The following is a 24,410-nucleotide window of genomic DNA, read 5'->3' as shown; positions in this document are numbered from 1 at the left end:
TATATATCAAAAAACAATCAAATTGACCACAAAATGACAAATAATGACCAAAAAAGGAAACAAAATGACCAAAAAACCCCACAAATTGACCACAAAAATTATCAAAAAATGACACGAAATGACTAAAAGACACAAAATGACCCCAAAAAGAAGCAAAATGACCAAAAGACACAAAATGACTAAAAAAAAGACACAAAATGACCAAAAAGACACAAAATGACCAAAAAAAGACACAAAATGACCAAGAAAAGAAACAAAATGACCAAAAAAGACACAAAATGACCAAAAAAAGAAACAAAATAACCAAAAAGACACAAAATGACGAAAGAAAGACACAAAATGACCCCAAAAAGACACAAAATGACCAAAAGACATTTTTGAGTTGTTCCTACTTCTAGCCATGATTGTGCTGATTCCACAGAGCTGCAGTGAAATGTAAAAACAGCAAAAAAGAGCTTGGAGTTCGTAAGGATTAAACGTGGAAATACACCAGTCGCATGCATACACACTTCTAGCTCCCAGTGTGCAAATAAAGCTCTAAACAAGTGGAATGATTTTATTTGTTGTAGCATTGCAATTCCTGAACTTGCACAAACAAGCAGGAATTAAAGCAGCCACATTGGTGGAGTTCTTCTCTGCAGCCATTCTCTCCTTCTGGCTGTAAAATAAGCACATACAATTTCAAACATTAAACTTTTACTTTGAAATTTGAATTTCCTTAAAACGAAGAAACGTCTACTTGTTTACTTGTAACTTGATTTTGTCTATTTGTTTTCCTTTTTCATACTATTTAATGCTCGTGGTACTAAAGTAGTAATGTGCAACCTGTACAGCCTGTCGCAACAATAGAGACTGACAGGCAGGCAGGCAGGCAGGCAGGCAGGCAGACAGACAGACAGACAGACAGACAGACAGACAGACAGACAGGCAGGCAGGCAGGCAGGCAGGCAGGCAGGCAGACAGACAGACAGACAGACAGACAGACAGGCAGGCAGGCAGGCAGGCAGGCAGGCAGGCAGACAGACAGACAGGCAGACAGACAGACAGACAGACAGACAGACAGGCAGGCAGGCAGGCAGGCAGGCAGGCAGGCAGGCAGGCAGGCAGACAGACAGACAGACAGACAGCAGGAGTGAGACAGTGAGACAGACAGACAGGCAGGCAGGCAGGCAGGCAGGCAGACAGACAGACAGACAGACAGACAGACAGACAGACAGACAGACAGAATCATGTAAACAGAAACATTTGTTCTTACACTCTGACTGTTCTCAGGACTGCTTGGGTGAATTTTCCTTTGGGGTCAAGACACCGCGTGCTGTTATCTTTCAGTTTGACACTGTAAGAGAGAAAAAAAAGCTTTTACTTTGCTGTCATTTGAAAATGAGAAATAAAAAACTAGCATGGTCTTTGTATATATTACTGAAGATACTTACACGACTTCTGTCTTGTTGCAGTACGGACCAGGTTTATACTCTTCTACATCAGCAATGAGAGAGGGCTTTACAGCCTTGACTGTAGCGGCACATCTGCACCGTAAAACTGTAAAAATGAAAAACGAGGTTAAATAATCTATACAGCAGCTGCAGTTTCTTTCATATTTTCTGAGTTGTTAGGTGCAGCAAAACACAAATACATTTTCAGTTTAAGTTTAGCTCATTTAACCCTCTGGAGTCCATCTATTTATTGAAAATACACGTTTTATTTACAGTAATAACTTTATTTATATATGATATGTAGACAAGCTGAGAAAGACAGTTAAAGTTCAATCATAGGAGCTTTCAGTGTGACATTTATGTTTCTAGACCATTTTTAAAATGTGAATTTTCTTTCTACAATGAAAACCATTACTATTATTAAATTTACATGCAAATAGACTGTTTTGTAGTTTTATTATTTATTATATTTTTATTTTAAATTTAAAAAATGGTACATTTCCATAGAAATCTGTGTCTTTTGTTTGTATTTTGGGTTCCTGGCAGCTTTATACTTTGTTAATTAAAATAAAATGAAAAATCTGACTGATAGCCAAGTTTGTGTGGAGAAAAAGGAGCCATGCATGTGACGTAAGGACAGACTGAAAGATGATAAACAGACAGAAATAAATGCAGAGGAAGTTGACAAATTTGAACCAAAATCTCCTGGACTTCAGAGGTTTAAAGCCTCATAAATGCAAAAACAAATACAGCAAAAATAGCTTTAAAAAAACACTCACTTGCTGAAGTGCAAACGACAGCGCAGGCCAGGAGAACGATGCACTGGGTTGCAGGATTCATCTCGTCTTAAATGGAGGAAACCAGTGAGCGATCTTCAGAGATATTGTGCAGAATTCTTGTTTCTCCAACTGATGCAAAGCCTGTTGCTTGTGCAGTGATTTCCTTTCCTCACTTCGGAAGAATCTCCCTTTGCAGTTGTATCAGTGTTGCACATTTGATCTGCATGAGTCACATTAGCATGTAATTACTTGTTGGCTGCTGCAGAGCTGTTTTCCAAGGAAACTTGTCAGATCTTTGTCGTGTAATTTATTGGTCCAAGTTGTAGGTCAAATAGCTCATAAATTAGTTTTTAAAGGAGTCCAATTGGAAAAAATTACTTCTCTATCTTTAACAATTAATCAAAAGCCCAGTTGGAAAACAGCTCCAAAAAAAACTCTCTAACAAGTCTCAAAAATCTTCAAGCAGGAGTCCAAGATCTTGTGACACACTTTATTATCGATAAAAAGTGGAGAGAACAAATATAATACACACAAGGTGCAGTCCATAAGCTCTCTAACTCGAAATGACACTTACATGAGGTTTTATAGAGAAATCACACACATCTGTCCATCCCATCAATAATATTTATTATGACCTTTCCTCCAATAAAATTTGTTAATTCTTTAGATTTCTCCTCCTAGGGGCTGCTCCAAATCCGCCCCCCCTAGGTGCAGGTGGCATTACCTCATCCCCTGGCAGAGAGACATCAATATGTTTAGGGGTTGAAAATATTACTATGCTTTTAAGTCATCCATTGGTTCCCATAGGGCCTTTCTATGCTTTATTTACTATGATTTAAAGTTATTGGTTGGTTCCCACAGAGTCTTTCTATATTCTTATTTCTCACTCAGAGTCTTTCTTATTTAGCCCTTGTTAATGCTGCTTCTTGCCCAGCTGGGCAACCCCGCTCCCACCAGCTTCTCCAGGACCAACACTTAAATGAACATCTCTGGCGAAAGATCACAGGTGTTTTTCTGGCACAAACTTAACATTCTTATCCAGGCCTTATTTTACTTCTCCTCTCTTCCAGTACTTCTCCACCTTTCAGTTAAATCTCTGCAGCATATTGATTATACATATAACATCATATAGATCACTCAGGGTTACATTATTTAATCACACTTTGTCATACAAATAGCTACATAGTCCCTCTAGAGACCCTCATAAAGAGATACTAGCTTAAATCTCACCACATTATTTACTCTACATCTTCTTCAGGAATCCTATGAAAACTTGGCACCAACTCACCCACTGGAGGTGTTTACTGTTTATGTTGATAGAAGATGGATGATGATGATGCTAATAACCATTCCTCAGAAATCCTCCCACGGATAGAAATATTTCTCAAAATGTTTAGACCTGTGTGTATTTAATTAAGGCCGGGACTTTAACGCGTTAATTAAGATGAATTAATTACACAAAATGAACGCGTTAAAAAAAATTGACGCATTTTAATCGCACTTATTTTTGCACGGGGGAACGTTTCTCACTGGATGAGTTTCAGGAGGACCGATTATACTGGAGCACCAACTAGCGTTGATGAGTTGAGACAACAACAAACCACAGTGAACATGAAGGAAGAAGCTGATGAGACCTTTGGTTGGCCCCGTGGATGATGGGACATTTAGTTACTAAAAACCAACGGATGGAAGCGTCCATAAGAGCATGGTTGTGTTGCTAGGCAACAAGGAATTCACATATCACCATAGCAGCACATCCAGCCTCAAGTATCACCTCAATGCTAAACATATAGCAGCTAGCGGCTAGTGTGCTAGCTAGCGTGGATTGTGTTTTACTTAAAAAACCAAAGTATTCTAGTTTACAGAAGGTCTACCTACCTATAGGCTACCTGGATTTATGAAATGCTGAAATTTTGAAATTTCAATGTTTGTCCTTTGGCGCAGAAATAATAATAATTCAAATCCACAGTATGTCAAAAGAAAAGTATCTTTATTCTTTACTAACAAAATAATAACTAAAAAAATGTACATTAAAAATGTGTCTGTGTTTTTGTTGATTGTGAAGTTTTGCAGCCGATTAGATGCAGAAATGTGCAGAAATTATGGAAACATTAGTCGGAAATTAACACCAAAAAAGGATTCACATTATTTTTTCACGTATAAACCATTTCTTAAAGTTACAATCTGGAAGATCTGTGTTTTAAGGTTTCCTCCATCTTTATACACAGTCTATGAAAAATGCACTAACCATCCACGTCTCATTATTGTCAGTTGTGAAAGAAGTATTCAGATGTTTTAATACAAACAGTAGAAATACCACACGGTAAAATTAAAGTCCTGCTTTCAAAATCCTTACATTAGTAAAAACAAATGTGAGTATTATCTGAATAAAGTATAGTAAAAGTACTATATTTTCCATCAAAGATCGTATTTAAACTGTTTATAAACCGTTTAAATATGAGACAAGGTTCAGATGAAAAATGATTAAAAATGTGTCTGTTTTTGTTGATTGTGAATGTGAAGTTTTGCAGCCGATTAGATGCAGAAAATGTGCAGAAATTATGGAAACATGGGTCGGAAATTAACACCAAAAAGGGATTCACATTATTTTTTCACATATAAACCATTTCTTAAAGTTACAATCTGGAAGATCTGTGTTTTAAAAAAAGCTGAAGAGTCTGTTTTTATTGGTTTCTTGTATAAATTAGTGGAATTCATAATCCGTCCTGTGGGTGACAAACCATATTTGTTGCCACCCGGTTGCCATGGCGCCTCTTCAGCCAATCAGAACCTCCGTTTTCTTTTGTAACAACTGTCGTCACCCGGTTGCCATGGCGACTCTTCGGCCAATCAGCACCTCCGTTTTCTGCCTCAACTACCCAGATGTTCGTCGCAGAAAATTGAAATTTAATCTTGCGAACTGAATTTGAATTATTAGAACTGAATGTTCAGTTCCAAACTAATAAATCAAATTTCAAATTACTATTTAGATTCAGTTTTTCAATGCAGAAATTATGGAAACATTAGTCGGAAATTAACACCAAAAAGGGATTCACATTATTTTTTCACGTATAAACCATTTCTTAAAGTTACAATCTCGAAGATCTGCGTTTTAAAAACAGGTCTGTTTTTATTGGTTCCTTGTATAAATTAGTGAAATTAATAATCCGTCCTGTGGCGGACAAACCATATTTGTTGCCACCCCGTTGCCATGGCGCCTCTTCGGCCAGTCAGCACCTCCGTTTTCTTTTGTTACATGTTGCCATGGCGCCTCTTCGAAATTGAATTTTGCGAACTGAATTTGAATTGTGAGAACTGAATGTTCAGTTCCAAACTAATAAATTAAATTACAATTACAATTCAGATTCAGTTTTTCAATGCAATGATTCAAATTGAACAGTACAAATTCAAATTCTGTGATTCAAATTCAGTTTTTTTAATTCAATTATTCAAGTTAAGCAATTCAAATTCAAATATAAATAATTCAAATTCAGTTTCTGGTGGGACATATTTCAGCCCATATAAAACCACAGCACTTCATCAGCCAGAAGAGACTTAACAAATAAAAAAAATTCTTCGAGGTTATTACTTTTGAACAAGGCACAGACAACATATCATGTTGACAACATTTTATTTAAAAAATAAGTTCAGAGGTATAAAAAAACCTTTAAAAAAAAAAGAAGAAACAGTTTATAGACAAACTTCTTCCAAACCTGCGAGCACACAAAGTCTTCACTGCATGTTTTTAGGTTTGGAGATGACGCCGTCGGGATAACGGCTCTTAAAGCGAGCGACCACGTCCGGATCCAGGAGGTGGATCCCGTCCAGCTGGTTCCCCAGAGTCACCCTGCAGGAGGAGCAGGAGGAGCAGGAGGAGAAAAGGTCAATCAGGAGTGGGACATATGTTTAACAGGGAATTTTGGGGATTTTTTTCATCAGCAGAATGTCAATTTTAAAATACATTTACAATATTTAAACATACATTTGTGTGTTTCAAACATACAAACACATTCAAACAGAAATGGATATGTTAAAAAAAAAACACAAAATAAATAAATAGGAAAAAAATACTCAGGACAAATACATTTTAAGTTGATGTGAAAAATAAATAAATAAATAATGAAAGAAACAAACTAATTAAATAAAAATAAATAAGTGCTGCTTCATTTATTGTATGTGGTCATTTTAATGTCTCATTAATTTAATTTTTTTTGTCATCATTCTGGATCTTTTTGAACAGTTTTGCACTTTTTTGACACAGTTTAACACCGTTTTGCGTCTTCTGATAGTTGTTTTGTGCATCTTTGGGATAAACATACATTTTGTGTTTCAACCATACAAACACACTGAGACACAAACAGATCTATCTATCTATCTATCTATCTATCTATCTATCTATCTATCTATCTATCTATCTATCTATCTATCTATCTATCTAAGGATAAATACATGGTAAATAAATTGCTAGAGGGAAAAAAATACTTAAGATTGATATGTTGTAAGTTGATATGTAATTAATACGCTATTAAGGTATGAAGTGGAAATAAGAAACAAAAAGAAAAAAAAGAAAAAATATAATATTAAAATAAAGACATTATGTTAAATTTTTTTGTGTGTTTTTCAAGTTATTTTAGACCTTTTCAACAATTTTTCCCATCTGAAAAAAAAGAAAGAAAGAAATGCTGCTTAAATTTTTTGTATATGGTTGGGGTTAGGGTTAGGTCTAGATCTGGTTTAGAGCTGCTACTGATAAGAATACATATTATGATGAGACTGTTAATGTGGAGTAAATCAAACTAGAAAATTTCCTCTGGGAAATTCTGAAAGAGCCACGGGGGCTACTGCCGGTGTGTGTACACTATGATGAGATTCTTCAGAGATTTCAAACTACGCCCTTTAACCTCAAAATGTGTGTGTGTGTGTGTGTGTTTGTGTGCGTGCGTGTGTGTAGCATGTGTGTGTGAGGAGTGTGTGCACTTACGCGCATGTGTGTGTGTGTTTATCTGTAACTGTAATCACATCAAAGATCAAAGGCAATCAGATCAAAGCAATCAACAGAATTAACTGACACCTGTTCTGGCACAGTGACAGCAGAGGTGGACAGACTGGAATTTCTGGCCTCGAACAGAAAGCATTTTTGGCAAAAACATAATACCTATCATTGATCCGACTTCACTTTGAGCGTCCTGAGTTCTTCCTGAACGTCTACATATGTTTATTTTTTTTCAGAAAAATGAAAAAATAGCTTTGTCAGAGCGATCTAAAAAAAACTGTTCCATCTCCCTTTTTCAGAAATCTTCCTGCGTTTTTAATATGGGACCCAATGAGGCTGTTGGTGCAGCTTTACCAGAGGATTGTGAGGGAGAAGACAAATTTTCCTACGTTTCTATGTATAAATTATTTCTGTACAGTGGAATTTGCGGCCTGGAGCGCAGTTTTCAAATGTATTTTTTGACAATTTTTTCTCTCCCTCTACACTCTGGCGATGTCACACACTGTGACACGAACATTCCGTGCAATACACACCCATTATAATCTCAGAATTTCTCCAAAAATGATCATAGTCATTGAACAGGGATTGGTAAAAAACTATATGACCTATCAAAACGTGGATTAATACACCGATACACAAGACTTGTGTCTATTGTTTAAAGTTTAAATGGAGTCTCTAGGTGAAATTATGCCGGAGAAGTAGATGTATAAAAATCTCCAATTATTGTTCTTTTTCGCTAATTTTTTCCGGCCGTCCCATTCACTTCAATGCAAAATTTTGGGCAGTTTTTCCCGACTTACGTCGCGAAAAATTTGTATTCCGTAGAGAAAAGTAATACCACATCGATCCCGATGAAACCGCACGCTTTGATACATAATTAGGGCCTCGGGGCAATCGCACCGAGCACTGGTCCCATACAGCAATAGCTGTAGGGACCGGTGCTCGGGGCAAAGCTACTGTTATACTGTGGATTTCTTCTTATTCCTCTTGCGGATGCAATTTCGTCCCGCTACAATTTGATTATATATCAAAACGTGCGGTTTGATCGGGATCGGTGTGCTATTACTTTTCCCTACGGAATACGAATTTTTCGCAACGTAAGTCGCGAAAAACTGCCCAAAATTTTTCATTGAAATGAATGGGACGGCCGACAAAAAATTCGCGAAAAAGAACAATCATTGGAGATTTTTAAACGTCTACTTCTCCGGCATAATTTCACCTAGAGACTCCATTTAAACTTTAAACAGTAGACACAAGTCTTGTGTATCGGTGTATTAATCCACGTTTCGATAGGTCATATAGTTTTTTACCAATCCCTGTTCAATGACCAGGGTAATTTTTGGAGAAATTCTGAGATTTTAATGGGTGTGTATTGCACGGAATATTCGTGTCAGAGTGTGTGATGTCATCGCTCAGAGTGTAGAGGGAGAGGTAAAACTGTCAAAAAATAAATTTTAAAACTGCGCTCCAGGCCGCAAATTCCACTCTACAGAAATTATTTTTACATAGAAACGTAGGAAAATTTGTCTTCTCACTCACAATCCTCTGGTAAAGCTGTCAGAGTTATAGTTTGGGCGTAAGACGCAGAGATGATCCACCAACACGCACCAACAGCCTCATTGGCTCCCATATTAAAAACGCAGGAAGATTTCTGAAAAAGGGAGATGGAACAGTTTTTTTAGATCGCTCTAACAAAGCGATTTTTTAATTTTTCTTCACAAAAAACATATGTAGACGTTCAGGAAGAACTCAGGACGCTCAAAGTGAAGTTGGATCAATGATAGGTATTATGGTTTTGCCAAAAATGCTTTCTGTTCGAGGCCAGAAATTCCAGTCCAACTCTGGACCTCTGTCCACCAGCTGCTGTCACAGGTGCTCACAGGTGCTCACAAGCGCACAAACACACACACACACACACATACACACGTAACTTTATGTGATTTTAATTACACAGACACAGACAAACACAAACACAAACACAAACACACACACACACACGTAACTTTATGCGATTTTCGCTACACACACACACACACACACACACACACACACACACACACACACACACACATTGAGGATAAAGGGCATAGTTTGAAATTTCTGAAGAGTCTCACCATAGTGTACACCGGCAGTAGCCCCCATGGCCCTTTCAAAATTTCCCCAGAGGAAATTTTCTAGTTTGTCCTGCAACTCTTCCGAGTTGTCGGACTAGTAGCGGGACGAAATTGCGTCCAGAAGAGGAAGAAGAAAAAAAACACAGTATAACAATAGTGTTTTTGGAAATTCAACTATAATTAACTGTCATGAGCTCTCTCTCTGCCCTGTTAACAGCACTAATTGCTGCAGCTCCAGTCTCGGCTCTGTCTGATCAGCCACACCTGCATCTACTCCTGCACTAATTAACCTGCCAGCTGCACTGCATTCCCTGTTCATCACCCTCTGTATATAAGCCCTGGCTTTCAGTACCTCCTTGTCAGATCGTCTGCAAACCAGTACCAGTACCCTGCCTGTCTTCATACGCCTCTGACTCCTACCTGTGATATCGGACCTGCTCAACTACGTCTTTGATCTTCTGCCCCGTGACTCCGGACTATCATCGAGTTTGCCCTGGAACCCACCCCGCCATCTCAGTGAGACGCCTCTCAGCTCTGGACACACACCCATACACTCCCTTTCCCCAAATCCTTCAATAAACTGTTTAACGTGACGCTCTTGTGGTCCTCGTCCTGTTTGGTGTCTGACATTAACCTGATTTACATTATATAAAATAAATAATAAAACCAGCTTTTATATGGCTGAATTCTTTGTCCATGGAGGTATGAACACAGCATTTTATTTGGTTCCCTAATCAGCCAGTAGCTGTGTCATAGAGCCTTTGTGATCTGTAAATCTTGTTTCTCTCCTTACAGCCAGGAAAAAACACTGGTCTCAAGAGTGGCTTTGAGCAAATCTATTATTGCTGATGTTTATTTGTGGACTACTCTCCAAGTCAGGAGCTGCTTGGCTGTCTTGCTCACATGACTTGTGAGTGTTTACAGATAATTGGATTTTACATTTTACAGTAAAGTATAAATAGGATATATTTATACCTGCATCATATATCTTGATGCAGAGCAGGACTTTGTGGCTGCTGGGTTTAAATGCTGTAACAGAATGTACACTACAGTTGAATAACTTCAGGTTGCTTCATAGGACTAGGTTTTACAATCCCTGAATATTTAGCACAACACTTGTCTTATAAAGAGTTGGAGATGTCATTTTGGGTTGGGTTAGGTTCAGTGATGACCACTTAGTGATGTTTCCACCAGTACAACACATCTTCAGTTGTGTACCCCGACTTATTTTGGTGTTTCGGCCTTTTATCACAAGACACCTTCAGTCAAGGTGGGCCCACCCCAAGCTGATCAGACCTGGGTGTGTATGGCATGGTGGCTGTGTGGTCATGTGGTAGCCCACACTGTCTCCTTTTCAATGATTATATGCATTTTGTGGCTAAGTATCCTTGTTTGCTTTGGGAAATTCAACTATAATTGACCTGATTACTTCTACGACTGCATTATTTAACTGCTCTTTAACTAACTCTATGCACTAGATTTGCTCTCTTTCCCCTCAGCCTTCTTCTTGTCATCAAGTGCTCATAACTTTGCTGGCTTCCAGCGTAATAGTGACTTCAGTACCCTCCATACACAGAGTGCTGTGTTGTCGTTATTGTTTTTATTTTTTTACATTTAAAAATTAATGTGAACAGTCAAACAAAAATAATCTGACCTCCACACAACACTGAACAGACGTGTCAACCATGACAGCCCAACAGTGTCCAGAGCCTTCAGCATGTTAGGGCGAATCTCATCTAACCCTGGTGCCTTGCCATCAGGCCGCTTCTTGACTACCTCGGTGACTTCTGCCTGGGATATTGATGAGTTTTCCACTAAGATTGATGAAAGAGTTCTTCAAAGTGGTCTTTCCACTGCCCAACTATATCTCCAGGCCGGCTCAGCAGGTCTCCTCCCCTGCTACACACAGCTTCAGCCAAGCCCTGTTTTCCTTTCCTGAGCCGTTTTGACAGTTTTCCAGATCCAGTGGGAATTCCTCCCACACTTGAGTTTTTACTTCAGCGAGTGCTGCAGCTGCAGCCATTCTGGCCGGACTGTACCCATCTGCTGCCTCCAGAGACCCCTGGGCCCATCAAGCCCAAAAGGCATCCTTCTTAAGCTTTACGGCCTCCCTCCCTACTTAGGTTGCCGCTGCAACAGGCACAGACGACCTTCTGACCACAGCTCCTGGAAGCCATGTCCACGATAGAGACTTGGAACATGGCCCACTTGATTTCAATGTCTCCAAACACATTCTGAATGCAGGACAAAGTGTCCTGGAGGTGGGAGTTGAAGAACATGAAGATAGGGGCCTCCGCTAGATGTTCCTAGTTCACCCTCACTACATGTTTGGGTTTGTCAGGTCTGTCCAGCAGCCTCCCCCGCCACCTGAACTCACCACCAGGTGGTGATCAGTTGACAGCTCTGCTCCTCTTCACACCCGAGTGTCTATAGTCAAAAATGTGTCTCTCTTTCCCCTCAGCATTCTGCTTGTCATCATCTGCTCATAACTTTGCTTGCTTTCAGCATAAGAGTGACTACAGTGGCCTCCATGTTTACCTCCTTTCATAGCATGCTGTGACATCTTTGTTATTTTTCTTCTGCCCATGCGTGCCAGTTCAGGGCGGTGAGCATTTCACAATGGAGTCTGACATTAGCCACATTTAAAAATGAATGTGAAAAGTCAAACAAAAATAATCTGACCTCCACACAACACTGAACAGACGTGTCAACCATGACAGCCCAACAGTGTCCAGAACCTTCAGCATGTTAGGGTGAATCATGTGGCTCACCTGCTGGTGAGTTGGATTAGGTGGCAGGGAGGCTACTTGACAGACCTGGCAAACCCAAACGTGGAGTGAGGGTGAACTGGGAATGTCGAGCGGAGGCCCCTATCTGCATGTTCTTCAACTCCCACCTCCAGGACAATTTGCCCAACCATATCTCCAGGCCGGCTCAGCAAGTCTCCTCCCCCGCTGAACACAGCTTGAGCCAAGCCCTGCTTTCCCTTCCTGAGTTGTCTTGACAGTTGTCGGACCTTCCTTGAGGTTAACCGAAATTCCTCCTCCATAGCCTCCCCGAATTCCTCCCACACTTGAGTTTTTACTTCAGCGAGTGCTGCAGCCCTTCTGGCCGAACTGTACCCATCTGCTGCCTCCAGAGACCCCTGGGCCCGTCAAGCCCGAAAGGCATCCTTCTTAAGCTTTACGGCCTCCCTCCCTCCCTCCTTAGGTTGCCGCTGCAACAGGCACAGACGACCTCCCGACCACAGCTCCTGCAAGCCACGTCCACAATAGAGGCTTGGAACATGGCCCACTCGATTTCCATGTCCCCAATCACATCCCAAATGCAGGATAAATTCTCCTGGAGGTGGGAGTTGAAGAACATGCAGATAGGGGCCTCCGCTAGATGTTCCTAGTTTACCCTCACTACATGTTTGGCTTTGCAAGGTCTGTCCAACAGCCTCCCCCACCACCTGAACCCACCACCAGATGGTGATCAGTCGATAGCTCTGCTCCTCTTCACACCTGAGTGTCCAAGATGGCTGCAGATCTGATGATGTAATAACCGAATCGATTATCGATCTTTGGTTTTGAGTGCTCTGATACCAAGTACACTTATGAGCAACTCTATGCTCGAGCACAGAGTTGCTCTTAAGTGTACTTGATATCAGACAACTCTAGGCCAAAGGTTGGTGATCGATTTTGTTATCGCATCATCAGATCTGTAGCCATCTTAAACACTCGGTTGAAGAGAGGAACAGAGCTGTCAACATATCACCACCTGCTGGTGAGTTGGATTAGGTGGCAGGGAGGCTACTTGACAGACCTGGCAAACCCGAACGTGGAGTGAGGGTGAACTGGGAACGTCGAGCGGAGGCCCCTATCTGCATGTTCTTCAACTCCCACCTCCAGGACAATTTGCCCAACCATATCTCCAGGCCGGCTCAGCAAGTCTCCTCCCCCGCTGAACACAGCTTGAGCCAAGCCCTGCTTTCCCTTCCTGAGTTGTCTTGACAGTTGTCGGACCTTCCTTGAGGTCAACCGAAATTCCTCCTCCATAGCCTCCCCGAATTCCTCCCACACTTGAGTTTTTACTTCAGCGAGTGCTGCAGCCCTTCTGGCCGAACTGTACCCATCTGCTGCCTCCAGAGACCCCTGGGCCCGTCAAGCCCGAAAGGCATCCTTCTTAAGCTTTACGGCCTCCCTCCCTCCTTACGTTGCCGCTGCAACAGGCACAGACGACCTCCCGACCACAGCTCCTGCAAGCCACGTCCACAATAGAGGCTTGGAACATGGCCCACTCGATTTCCATGTCCCCAATCACATCCCAAATGCAGGATAAATTCTCCTGGAGGTGGGAGTTGAAGAACATGCAGATAGGGGCCTCCGCTAGATGTTCCTAGTTTACCCTCACTACATGTTTGGGTTTGTAAGGTCTGTCCAGCAGCCTCTCCCACCACCTGAACCCACCACCAGATGGTGATCATTTGATAGCTCTGCTCCTCTTCACACCTGAGTGTCCAAGATGGCTGCAGATCTGATGATGTAATAACCGAATCGATTATTGATCTTTGGTTTTGAGTGCTCTGATACCAAGTACACTTATGAGCAACTCTATGCTCGAGCACAGAGTTGCTCTTAAGTGTACTTGATATCAGACAACTCTAGGCCAAAGGTTGGTGATCGATTTTGTTATTGCATTATCAGATCTGTAGCCATCTTAAACACTCGGTTGAAGAGAGGAGCAGAGCTGTCAACATATCACCACCTGCTGGTGAGTTGGATTAGGTGGCAGGGAGGCTACTTGACAGACCTGGCAAACCCAAACGTGGAGTGAGGGTGAACTGGGAACGTCGAGCGGACACCCCTGTCTGCTGGTTCTTCAACTCCCACCTCCAGGACAATTTGTCCTGCATTCCGGGTGTGGTTGGGGACATGGGGTCTACGTGGGCCATGTTCAAAGCCTCTATTTTGAGTAACTATGGCTCAGAGCAACCCTGAGTAAATCCTTAATGGCCATTAATAATGTATTTCTATTATTTTGGTGTTGGTAAGAGGGAACTCTATGGTGGCCTTTAATTAAATTTTTTTCTATAGTGTTGACATAAAGCGGGAGGAAACCAGAGCAACCTGTAAACCCTAAATGGCCATTAATTAAACTAATTCTATTATTGTGGTGATGGTACGAGGGATGAAACCTTAAAGTGGCCTTTAATTAAATTTTTTTCTTATGGTGTTGATGTAGAGCGGGAGAAAACCAGAGCAACCTGTAAACCCTAAATGGCCATTAATTAAACTAATTATATTATTGTAGTGATGGTATGTGGGATGAAACCTTAAGGTGGCCTTTAATTAAAATTTTTTTCTATGATAACGTAAATCGGGAGGAAACCGGAGACACCCGGAGGAAACCCCATGAATCTCTATAAGAAACTTGGACAGAGGCCACTAACTGGTCTCTGACAGACATTTGATGTCTTCACGACATCAAGACCTTTTAAAAATACCAGTGATGGATTTGAAGGCTTTGCCGAATGAGCCAAAGAACTTGCTCATCTTGTTCTTTGGTGGTGTCAAAAGTAAGTATTTGACAGAGCAGGCAATGTAGTTCTCAACTACTTCTCCTTCAAGTGCCATTGCCACCAACACATCCTCTACACAGCCCCATTTCCTGCACATGTTTTCGACAATGGTTTTGTCCAGGCTTTTGTATGTTTCCGGGGTGATTGTAAAATCTTGTCCCTCAAGTTCGGCCCATGTCTTTTCAATCACCCTCCTAATAAAAGTTTCTGGTGATTCAGCTGGATGGGTTATCTTGGCTTTGCTGTAGATGCGAGAAACCACCTTAATAACAAGTACACTGAGTTGTGTGTACTTCACTGTCTGTTCTCTTGTAGCAGCATGTGTTGATGATTGACTGACCTGAGAAACTGTTTTTGAGTTGAGCTGTTGGATGTCCTCCTCAGTTATTGGTGATAGAACCGTTCTATGTACTATCACTTTGGGTACTGGTGATAGAGAGTTTTTTGGTAGTATCACTTTGAGTGGTGGTGGTAATGGAGTGTTTCTAAGTACTCTCCATTCGGCTGATGGACATGTGTTGTCTGAGCTTTCAGACGCACTCACATCGGGTTCTGGCGATGCGCTCTTAGACACTGCCCCCCTGGGTGTTGGTGACAAAGTGGCCTTTGTCACTGAGGGTGTCCGTGATTTCTTCTCAGACACTAAAACAGTGGGTGATGGCGATAGTACCTCAGAGTCCATCAAATCCAATGCTACTTTATAACTGTGTCCAGAAGCTTGGGTTACTGGCAGTGTCACTGTAAGTGTTGGCGATGTGCTTTCAGACGCTCTCACTTTGGGTGCTGGCGATGTGCTCTTAGACACTGCCACACTGGGTGTTGGTGAAGCATTTTCTGATTGTGTCACTGAGGGTGTCTGTGATTTGTTCACAGGCACTAAAACTGTGGGTGATGGTGATAGTACCTCAGAGTCCATCAAATCAAATACTACTTTAAGACTGTGTTCAGAAGCCTTAGTCTTCACCCACCAGCGCATCATTCCCAGCAAACGCCACACTTTGCCGGCTATGGCTGCATAAAGGGTCTCACGTGATGGCTGTTTTGAGTCAGCTTGAGAACTCACCTCCTCTGAAAGGTGACTGTGAAGAACATCACCAAGTTTTTGTGTGAAGGCTGAGTCTTGTCCCTCTGATATGCGCCGTAATTTACTGAACACAGCATGCTCATTTCCACCAAGTTCGTCACCATTCTCTGTTTCAAACAGTGTGTCAATACTGTCAATGAAAGACTGCAGTGACTCCCTGTTTTGAACTTTGGAGTTGGGACAGAACATGTTCTTCAGTTGTGTCCGGATTCTATTGATAGACAATTTTGTAAACCATGTGGCGAAAAAGGTCTTTACCTTGTCCCCCACTTCTTTCAAGAAGCCTCCCTCTCTTGGTAGGGGGCTGCCACTTGTCTTCTTAAAATCTGGACTTGGACTAAGCTGCTGTAAGGATGACCCTCTAAGCGCCTCAACAATGCTCTCAGCAATAATACAGGAGACATTTTCAATCTTTAAGGAGGTGTCAGAATCAAGCACTGCACACTCATGATCTGCCACATCATGCAAAAGAGGTTCTGCCATTGCACTGACCTCTTTCGTAATTATGTCCTGGACAGCTTTAGTTGTTTGACTTATAAAGCTGTCCACTGATTCTGACACAAGCTTCTCAGGGGTGGATGACTTGACAGACCCCATGGCTGTCTGGCAGAGATCTCCAATGTCCGCTATCTCATCTGCCTCTGCTAGTTTTTCAGTGTCCTGTCTTTTTCGTGTCCATGGTCGAATTGTGCAGAAAGCATTGACCTTTGCCCTGGATACTTTTAACATGGAGCAGACATGAAGGACCATACCCTCAAGTCTGCCTGCTAAAGGTATGCGGTCAGGAGCCACAATCTCGTACATGCCCATACTCTCCATCTGACTATTTCCACCGTTTACAGCCTCCTGAGAAATGTATTCTGTTAAGGACTTTGAGATGTGAGAGTCGACATAAGTTACATTCAGAACCTGAGCAAAGGCCTGAGCAACTGAGTCACCCAGACTGGACATGACAAATCTGTCAGTAAGGCCAGCTGCATTACGGCCAAGAGTTGCCTTTACTGATTTTGACACGAATGTAATCAAATCTAGCACTAACTCTGCCAACAAAATTTTCGTGGCATAATCAGCCTCACCAATCGTAATCTTGGCCCACTGTTCCTCTGTAATCCTTTCCAGAAACGACTCAATCAGTGGACGGATGTCATCAACTTTAATTGTAGCCATTATCTGTGCCTCGGAAGGTCCTGCTGTATCCATTTCAGTATTAAATAAATTACAATGGATGATCCTAAGTCGTCTCGTAGTTTGTGCTGTGTCGTCCCTTCAAGTGCTCCTCTCGGCCCTACAGGAATGAGAAAGTGTCTCTCCTTCAGTTCCCAAGTCTAAAGGCAAACTCTGAAAGGAGATATGTGATGTCATGTGGTGACGTCACAATGTTCCGTGACAACGTCACCATCCAAGTGAGATCAAAGTATTAAGATCAAAGCATCTCTGGAATCTCAATGTTCCGTGATGATGTCACCAGGGTATGATGTCATCAGAGCGGTGAGATCATAGCGTTTTCTGGAATGTCCAATGCCCCCAGAGATATATATATATATATATATATATATTTTACTATATTGTCAATACTATATTGATTGTATGTGTTTTGTGGCTATATATTCTTGTATTGTTGTTTGTTTTTGGAAATTGAACTATCATGAACCTGATTCACAGTATATAAAATAAATAATAAAACCACCTTTTATATGGCTGAATAGGCTATATGTGACGCGTTCAATCAAAATGAGTCGGATGTTGTGATGCTTTTATTTTGAAAAGGTGCCGTCCAGTGTGAAACGGATGCTTTAATTTTGTAAGGTAGTGACAGGAAATAACAGGTGGAACAGTTAAATGAAAAGCGAATGGTAAATAATGACGACTCCGTCGGTCGTAATTCATATAAAGTTGATATAAAGTATCAAAGGACTAAAAACACTATTGTTTACTGCAGCGTACTCTTAACTTTAACACTTATCTGCTCCACTCTACTGCCCTTACTTTTTAACTACGCAATGTTTGACTTGTGCTTTTTATTATTTTATCTCTTTTCTTATCCTGCTGTATCTTATTTTATCGTATTTGTATTTTTATTTCTATTTCCCTGTTTTAATTGACTGTTTTTACTGTTTTCAATTGTGTCTTGCTGTTTTTAATGTTTATGTAAAGCGCTTTGAATTACCTTGTGTTGAATTGTGCTATACAAATAAACTTACCTTGCCTTCAAAAAGGCTTCTATTTTATTAACTTTGTGCTAAAAGCAATATGTGTTTTTGACAAGGTACCGAGGTTTTTTGCAGGTGGGTATGCATGCAGGCAGATATACGTAAACCGCCTTCAAAATAAAAGCACTGCAGTTGTATTGATTTCTAATTTCTGGGTAACCTCAGGTGGCCCGTGGGCCGCCCAATGCCCAGGTCTGGGTAAGTGTGTGCTGTGTTACCAGTTGGGCTGGACGTTGTGGGGTCGACCGAACAGCTCGATCTTCCTGGTGCCTGGAGACAGCCTCTCTATCATCCCGTAGATCTCGTCTGGTTTGTGGCTGGTGGAGCGGACCTGGAGGAGGGGTTGAAACATGATGAACAGATGTTATCTGATCATATCTGGATCATATCTGTCTCAAGCTGTAGAAAGCATCAACACAACAAGCAGAAGAGAAGATAAAAGGTTCACCTCGGCCACGATGACGTCACAGTCCAGCCCTCGGTTGAATCCCTGAGGATTTCCCTTCACACCGACCTGAGGAGAAACAAACAGGAGGCTTTTTATTCTTTTTATTGAAGATGTTTATCTGATGAACCTGCCTGCAGCCTCAGCATCACCGTTCAAAAGGCTTCCAGCGACAGCTGGGCCGCTTTCACTACCAGGAATTAACATGTAAATCCTAGAGAAACTCCTGGAGGGAAGATTCCTCAAACTCTGAGCTCAGCAGCTTCATGCAGCAGCAAGATGAGACAGTTCATGTTTCTTTATCATCTGAACAGGGGTTAACAGTCTGGGCAGTGAAAACATACAAACAGAGCATGTTTCAATAAGGACACAGATGTGTCAACAGTTAGTGAGACATTAAGCTGGAGTATATAAAGACAAATGAACAGTGTTAATGCCTGAAGCGTCCTGATCCTGCTGCAGCAGGACCGGATGGAGCAGTCCTGTCTGCCAGACGCTCTCTGCTCCACCCTGAGGAGTTTATTCCACCCTGAGGTGGTGCTGTGCAGGTTTTTCCACACACTCTTTAGAGCCTTACAGTGGGTCAGAATAGTCTCAATGTCAGATCCCTATATTCAGATTCCTGTCCATTCCTGATACACGCCACAACAGCAGTGCCGTCTGAGTACTTGTGGATGTGGCAGGACTCAGAGTTGTATTTAAACTCATATATATATCATTGATCTGAGTTCAAAGTGTTGTTCCACTTCCCTTATCTATTCTATAATATATATATACACACACACAAACACACACACACACACACACACACACACACACACACACACACACACACACACACACACACACACACACGCACACACACACACTACAGGCCAAGATCAAATTTGTACAAAAAAGATCATAGTTTCATTGGTATACTTTGCAACAAAATAAACATTTTTAGAACATATTTTACTCTAATTATCAGGTCTTTGGGTTTTTATTGCTTAGACTTTGTGTTTCCTTCTTTCCTTAATGTATAAATCTGAACTTGTTCTTGTTTCTTTACTCGGTTGCTTCAGTTTGATCCATTTCTGTGCACACGGTTGAGATTTATTGGGATTTTTGTATCCAAACTCTCAAAAGCCAAAGAGCTAAAGTGAATAATGCAAACTGTGATTTGTTTTTGACTTTTGAACTGAATTTGTGACTCTTCCAAATCTTCTCAACCCTAAAACTAAGCCCTTCTTGTCTTTTGTTATAACATTTATTCAGCAATGGTCTGCTAACATCAATGTTTACCTAAAGGTCAATGGAGGAAAAAGGTTCAATTCAATAAAGGTTTAATAAAGTCTGATCATGTAGTAGACACATCCAGAAATACAAAGAATACACACTGGTTTATAAGAAAGACATTACGAACAGAACATTTAAGTTGCTTCCAAACTTTTGGCCTGTAGTGTGTATATATATATATATATATATAAATATAGACACACAGTGAGAGGCTAGAGTAGAAGAGTGTTAGAGAATCGTACCAGACAGTGCTCCTTGCCGTGGTTCAGCCAGTGACCGGTCCTTCCTGTGCGGATGATTCTCTGGAGCTGGTTGGTTTTCACCCAAATGATTTCATCAACTCGATCATATCTGACAGGTGGAAATAAATACATGAATTAAAAAAAAAAAGCAAATATATAAGAGATGAAATGGTGTCCTAGCAGAGTGATGTAGTGGAAGCTCAGAGAGAAAGACTCACCCCCAGAGACTGAGACACTCTCTGCCCAGCTCCATGGCCCTGCAGCAACAACAGCAATATTAGATATACGGCTTCTCTGCCGTATAACTATCACTTCAAAACAAAAGGAGAGAATACTGTACGGAAACTTTTTCTTTCTATATAAATGCTGCTCTTACTAGGGTTTGTCATATTTAGTTATTCTGTAATGTTCGTTATTCTTTTCTCATAAATATATTTAATTCAGAAAAAGATTGGCCTATTTTATTTCATAGGCTATTTTTATTTTTTTATTTATTTATTTTTTTATTTTTATTTAAATGTACACTTTATGGAGCTTTGATAAAAAAAATAAAAAAAAAGGTTCTCCCGTTGTTCTACAGTATTTATGTTCACTTAAATAAACAGTTTCAATAAAACCACTTGTGACATGTCATGTTTGACTTTGACTGAACATTTGCTCTCAGTCTGCGATAAAAATATTGGGATATATATCATATATAGATGTTCAGCCTAAATAAATCGGGATATGACTTTTGGTCCATATCTCCCAGCCCTATGTTTGGAGTAAATCAAGTGATGGATGGACACACGGCCGTCTGGACTGGTGCTTTACCTGCCGGTGACCCAGAGGAAGAGGAAGCCGTCGTCCTGCAGGATGGGGATGTTGAGTTTCCTCATCTCGTCATCAGTCAGCGTCCCATAAGGCAGCTCCATGTGGATGTCCCACGGAGGGTCGGCCATCACCACCGCAAACTTCCCCAGGATGGACACGTCCAGGTAACGGATGTCGCAGCAGATCCACTGCAAAGACAAACAGAAAGTACGTTTACATGACACAAAACAACTAATTATTGCCTTAATCTGACTATAACTGGACAACTGAAGTGCATGTCAACGTGTTAGTCCGACTGATGTCGGAGTTCTCCAACTCTGATTAGGACACCCAGATAATGTGATTGGAAAAGGGTTTACACCAGCATGTATGACAAGACAACGCATGACAGCATGCTCCAACCTCATGCTGGAGTATGACCCCGGGACAAAAACATCCAAGAAAGCCGGTCGCATATTAGCCGGTCACGTTAGCCGGTTGCATATTAGCCGGTCACAACAGCCGGTCGCAATAGCCGGTCACAACAGCCGGTCGCAATAGCCGGTCACGTTAGCCGGTCGCATATTAGCCGGTCGCATTAGCCGGCCACGTTAGCCGGTCACGTTAGCCGGTCGCATTAGCCGGTCACAACAGCCGGTCGCAACAGCCGGTCGCAATAGCCGGTCGCATTAGCCGGTCACAATAGCCGGTCACGTTAGCCGGTCACAATAGCCGGTCACGTTAGCCGGTCACAATAGCCGGTCTCACATTGGCCGGTCTCACATTAGCCGGTCACATTAGCCGGTCTCACATTAGATGGTCACATTAGCCGGTCAAATTAGCCGGTCAGTAGCGACGGAAAAAGTGTCAAACTGAGATACCAAACCATATTAACCCGCTGAAACGACGCATATCTCCACCCAGTGTTGAGGAGGAGGACACGTTCCCGTCAGTTATTAGGTTCTCAGTTGTATGTAAACTGGGACAAGGACAGAGGTCTGATTAAACGGCAAAATTGTTTTTTAAGCATAGCTCGATTATGTGCATGTAAACAGTTTATTGTCAGATCCATGTATCTCTGGCTGGTGGGACCCCCCCTCCTTCAGTCCTACCTGTGAAGGAAACAGTTTGCCCACGTTGCTGTCTCCGTCCTCGGAGTATTATCTGTATAAAGTATAGTAAAAGTACTAATTCTGCAGAGAAAAATAGATAACTTTTCATGAGAAAACAGGCCTTTTATCATCTTTGGGACAATATATTTTCCATCAAAGATCGTATTTAAACGGTTTATAAACCGTTTAAATATGAGACAAGGTTCAGATGAAAAATGATTAAAAATGTGTCTGTTTTTGTTGATTGTGAATGTGAAGTTTTGCAGCCGATTAGATGCAGAAATGTGCTGAAATTATGGAAACATGGGTCGGAAATTAACACCAAAAAGGGATTCACATTATTTTTTCACGTATAAACCATTTCTTAAAGTTACAATCTGGAAGATCTGTGTTTTAAGGTTTCCTCCATCTTTATATACAGTCTATGAAAAATGCACTAACCAACCACGTCTCATTATTGTCAGTTGTGAAAGAAGTATTCAGATGTTTTAATACAAACAGTAGAAATACCACACGGTAAAATTAAAGTCCTGTTTTCAAAATCCTTACATTAGTAAAAACAAATGTGAGTATTATCTGAATAAAGTATGGTAAAAGTCCTTATTCTGCAGAGAAAAATAGATAACTTTTCATGAGAAAACAGGCCGAAAGATCCAGCACGGTGCTGGAATACTTTAAGCCGTGTTTTTCTGAATGAGTCAGTTTCTGTGTGTTTTTTTTGAAGGTGGGCAGGTCTGATGTGTTCTGGCAGCAGGATCCAGAGGATCCGTCTCTTTCTCAGAAAGATTAAAGTCCCTGTGCAGAATTACACCTTAAAAATGTATGAATACTGTCACAATGCAGCCATCTAGATCAGTAGTTCTCAACCTTTTTGAGTCTCGACCTCCAATCTAACATCATGTTCACTGAACAGAATCTCACAGTTCAGATCAGACAAACTCAGTTGATACGACGGATTTTGGACAAATAATGAAGCAGACAACAACTAAAACATCTCTCTGTCTGTGCATTTATATATCAAAAAACAATCAAATTGACCACAAAATGACAAATAATGACCAAAAAAGGAAACAAAATGACCAAAAAAACCCACAAATTGACCACAAAATTATCAAATAAATGACACAAAATTACTAAAAAAGGAAACACAAAATGACAAAAAAAACCCACAAAATGACCAAAAAAAGACACAAAATGACCAAAAAAGACACAAAATGACCAAAAAAAGAAACAAAATAACCAAAAAGACACAAAATGACGAAAGAAAGACACAAAATGACCCCAAAAAGACACAAAATGACAAAAAGACATTTTTGAGTTGTTCCTACTTCTAGCCATGATTGTGCTGATTCCACAGAGCTGCAGTGAAATGTAAAAACAGCAAAAAAGAGCTTGGAGTTCATAAGGATTAAACGTGGAAATACACCAGTTGCATGCATACACACTTCTAGCTCCCAGTGTGCAAATAAAGCTCTAAACAAGTGGAATGATTTTAATTGTTGAAGCATTGCAATTCCTGAACTTGCACAAACAAGCAGGAATTAAAGCAGCCACATTGGTGGTGGTGGTGGACTTCATCTCTATCATCTCTTTCGGCTTCCGGCTGTGAGACAGACAGTGAGACAGACAGACAGACAGACGGACAGACAGACTTTTTTACCTTTGTTTGTTTGACAGTGTGGTTGATGAAAGTGCATCATGTAAATAGAAACATTTGTTCTTACCCTGCTACTGTTCTCAGGACTGTTTGGTCCACATTGGTGGTGGTGGTGGTGGTGGTGGTGGTCAGGCTGGAGGACTTCATCTCTGCAGTCTTTTTCGCCTTCCGGCTGTAAAATAAGCACATACAATTTCAAACATTAAACTTTTACTTTGAAATTTGAATTTCCTTAAAACAAAGAAACGTCTACTTGTTTACTTGTAACTTGATTTTGTGTATTTGTTTTCCTTTTTCATACTATTTAATGCTCGTGGTACTAAAGTAGTAATGTGCAACCTTTACAGCCTGTCGCACCTTACAGCAACAATAGAGACTGACAGGCAGGCAGGCAGGCAGACAGACAGACAGACAGTGAGACAGACAGACAGACAGACAGACTTTTTTACCTTTGTTTGTTTGACAGTGTGGTCGATGAAAGTGCATCATGTAAACAGAAACATTTGTTCTTACCCTGCTACTGTTCTCAGGACTGTTTGGTCCACATTGGTGGTGGTGGTGGTGGTGGTGGTGGTCAGGCTGGAGGACTTCATCTCTGCAGTCTTTCTCGCCCTCTGGCTGTAAAATAAGCACATACAATTTCAAACATTAAACTTTTACTTTGAAATTTAAATTTCCTTAAAACGAAGAAAGGTCTACTTGTTTACT

At 41.0% G+C, this 24,410-nt stretch overlaps 2 protein-coding genes across 2 annotated transcripts; both read right to left on the bottom strand.

Moving 5' to 3' along the window:
* Positions 1-362: 362 nt before the first annotated feature.
* Positions 363-2,767, bottom strand: LOC131989521 (growth-regulated alpha protein-like). Its single transcript, XM_059354763.1, has 4 exons — positions 2,213-2,767; positions 1,434-1,539; positions 1,256-1,336; positions 363-658 (listed from the first exon to the last, which is right to left on the bottom strand). The coding sequence occupies exons 1-4, from the start codon at positions 2,271-2,273 to the stop codon at positions 538-540; spliced, it is 369 nt and encodes a 122-aa protein (XP_059210746.1). The 5' UTR covers positions 2,274-2,767; the 3' UTR covers positions 363-537.
* A 1,418-nt stretch (positions 2,768-4,185) lies between these two features.
* LOC131989516 (N6-adenosine-methyltransferase subunit METTL3) lies at positions 4,186-22,086 on the bottom strand. The gene is made up of 7 exons (XM_059354757.1): positions 22,046-22,086; positions 20,955-21,142; positions 20,360-20,398; positions 20,142-20,250; positions 18,625-18,690; positions 18,395-18,507; positions 4,186-6,059 (listed from the first exon to the last, which is right to left on the bottom strand). The coding sequence occupies exons 2-7, from the start codon at positions 21,080-21,082 to the stop codon at positions 5,945-5,947; spliced, it is 570 nt and encodes a 189-aa protein (XP_059210740.1). The 5' UTR covers positions 21,083-21,142; positions 22,046-22,086; the 3' UTR covers positions 4,186-5,944.
* Between the last annotated feature and the right edge of the window lie 2,324 nt (positions 22,087-24,410).

This window comes from Centropristis striata, chromosome 17, assembly GCF_030273125.1.
Source record: "Centropristis striata isolate RG_2023a ecotype Rhode Island chromosome 17, C.striata_1.0, whole genome shotgun sequence".
Lineage (NCBI taxonomy): Eukaryota > Metazoa > Chordata > Actinopteri > Perciformes > Serranidae > Centropristis > Centropristis striata.
Note: the sequence above shows the minus strand (reverse complement) of the source record. Positions and strands in the feature narration are given on the sequence as shown.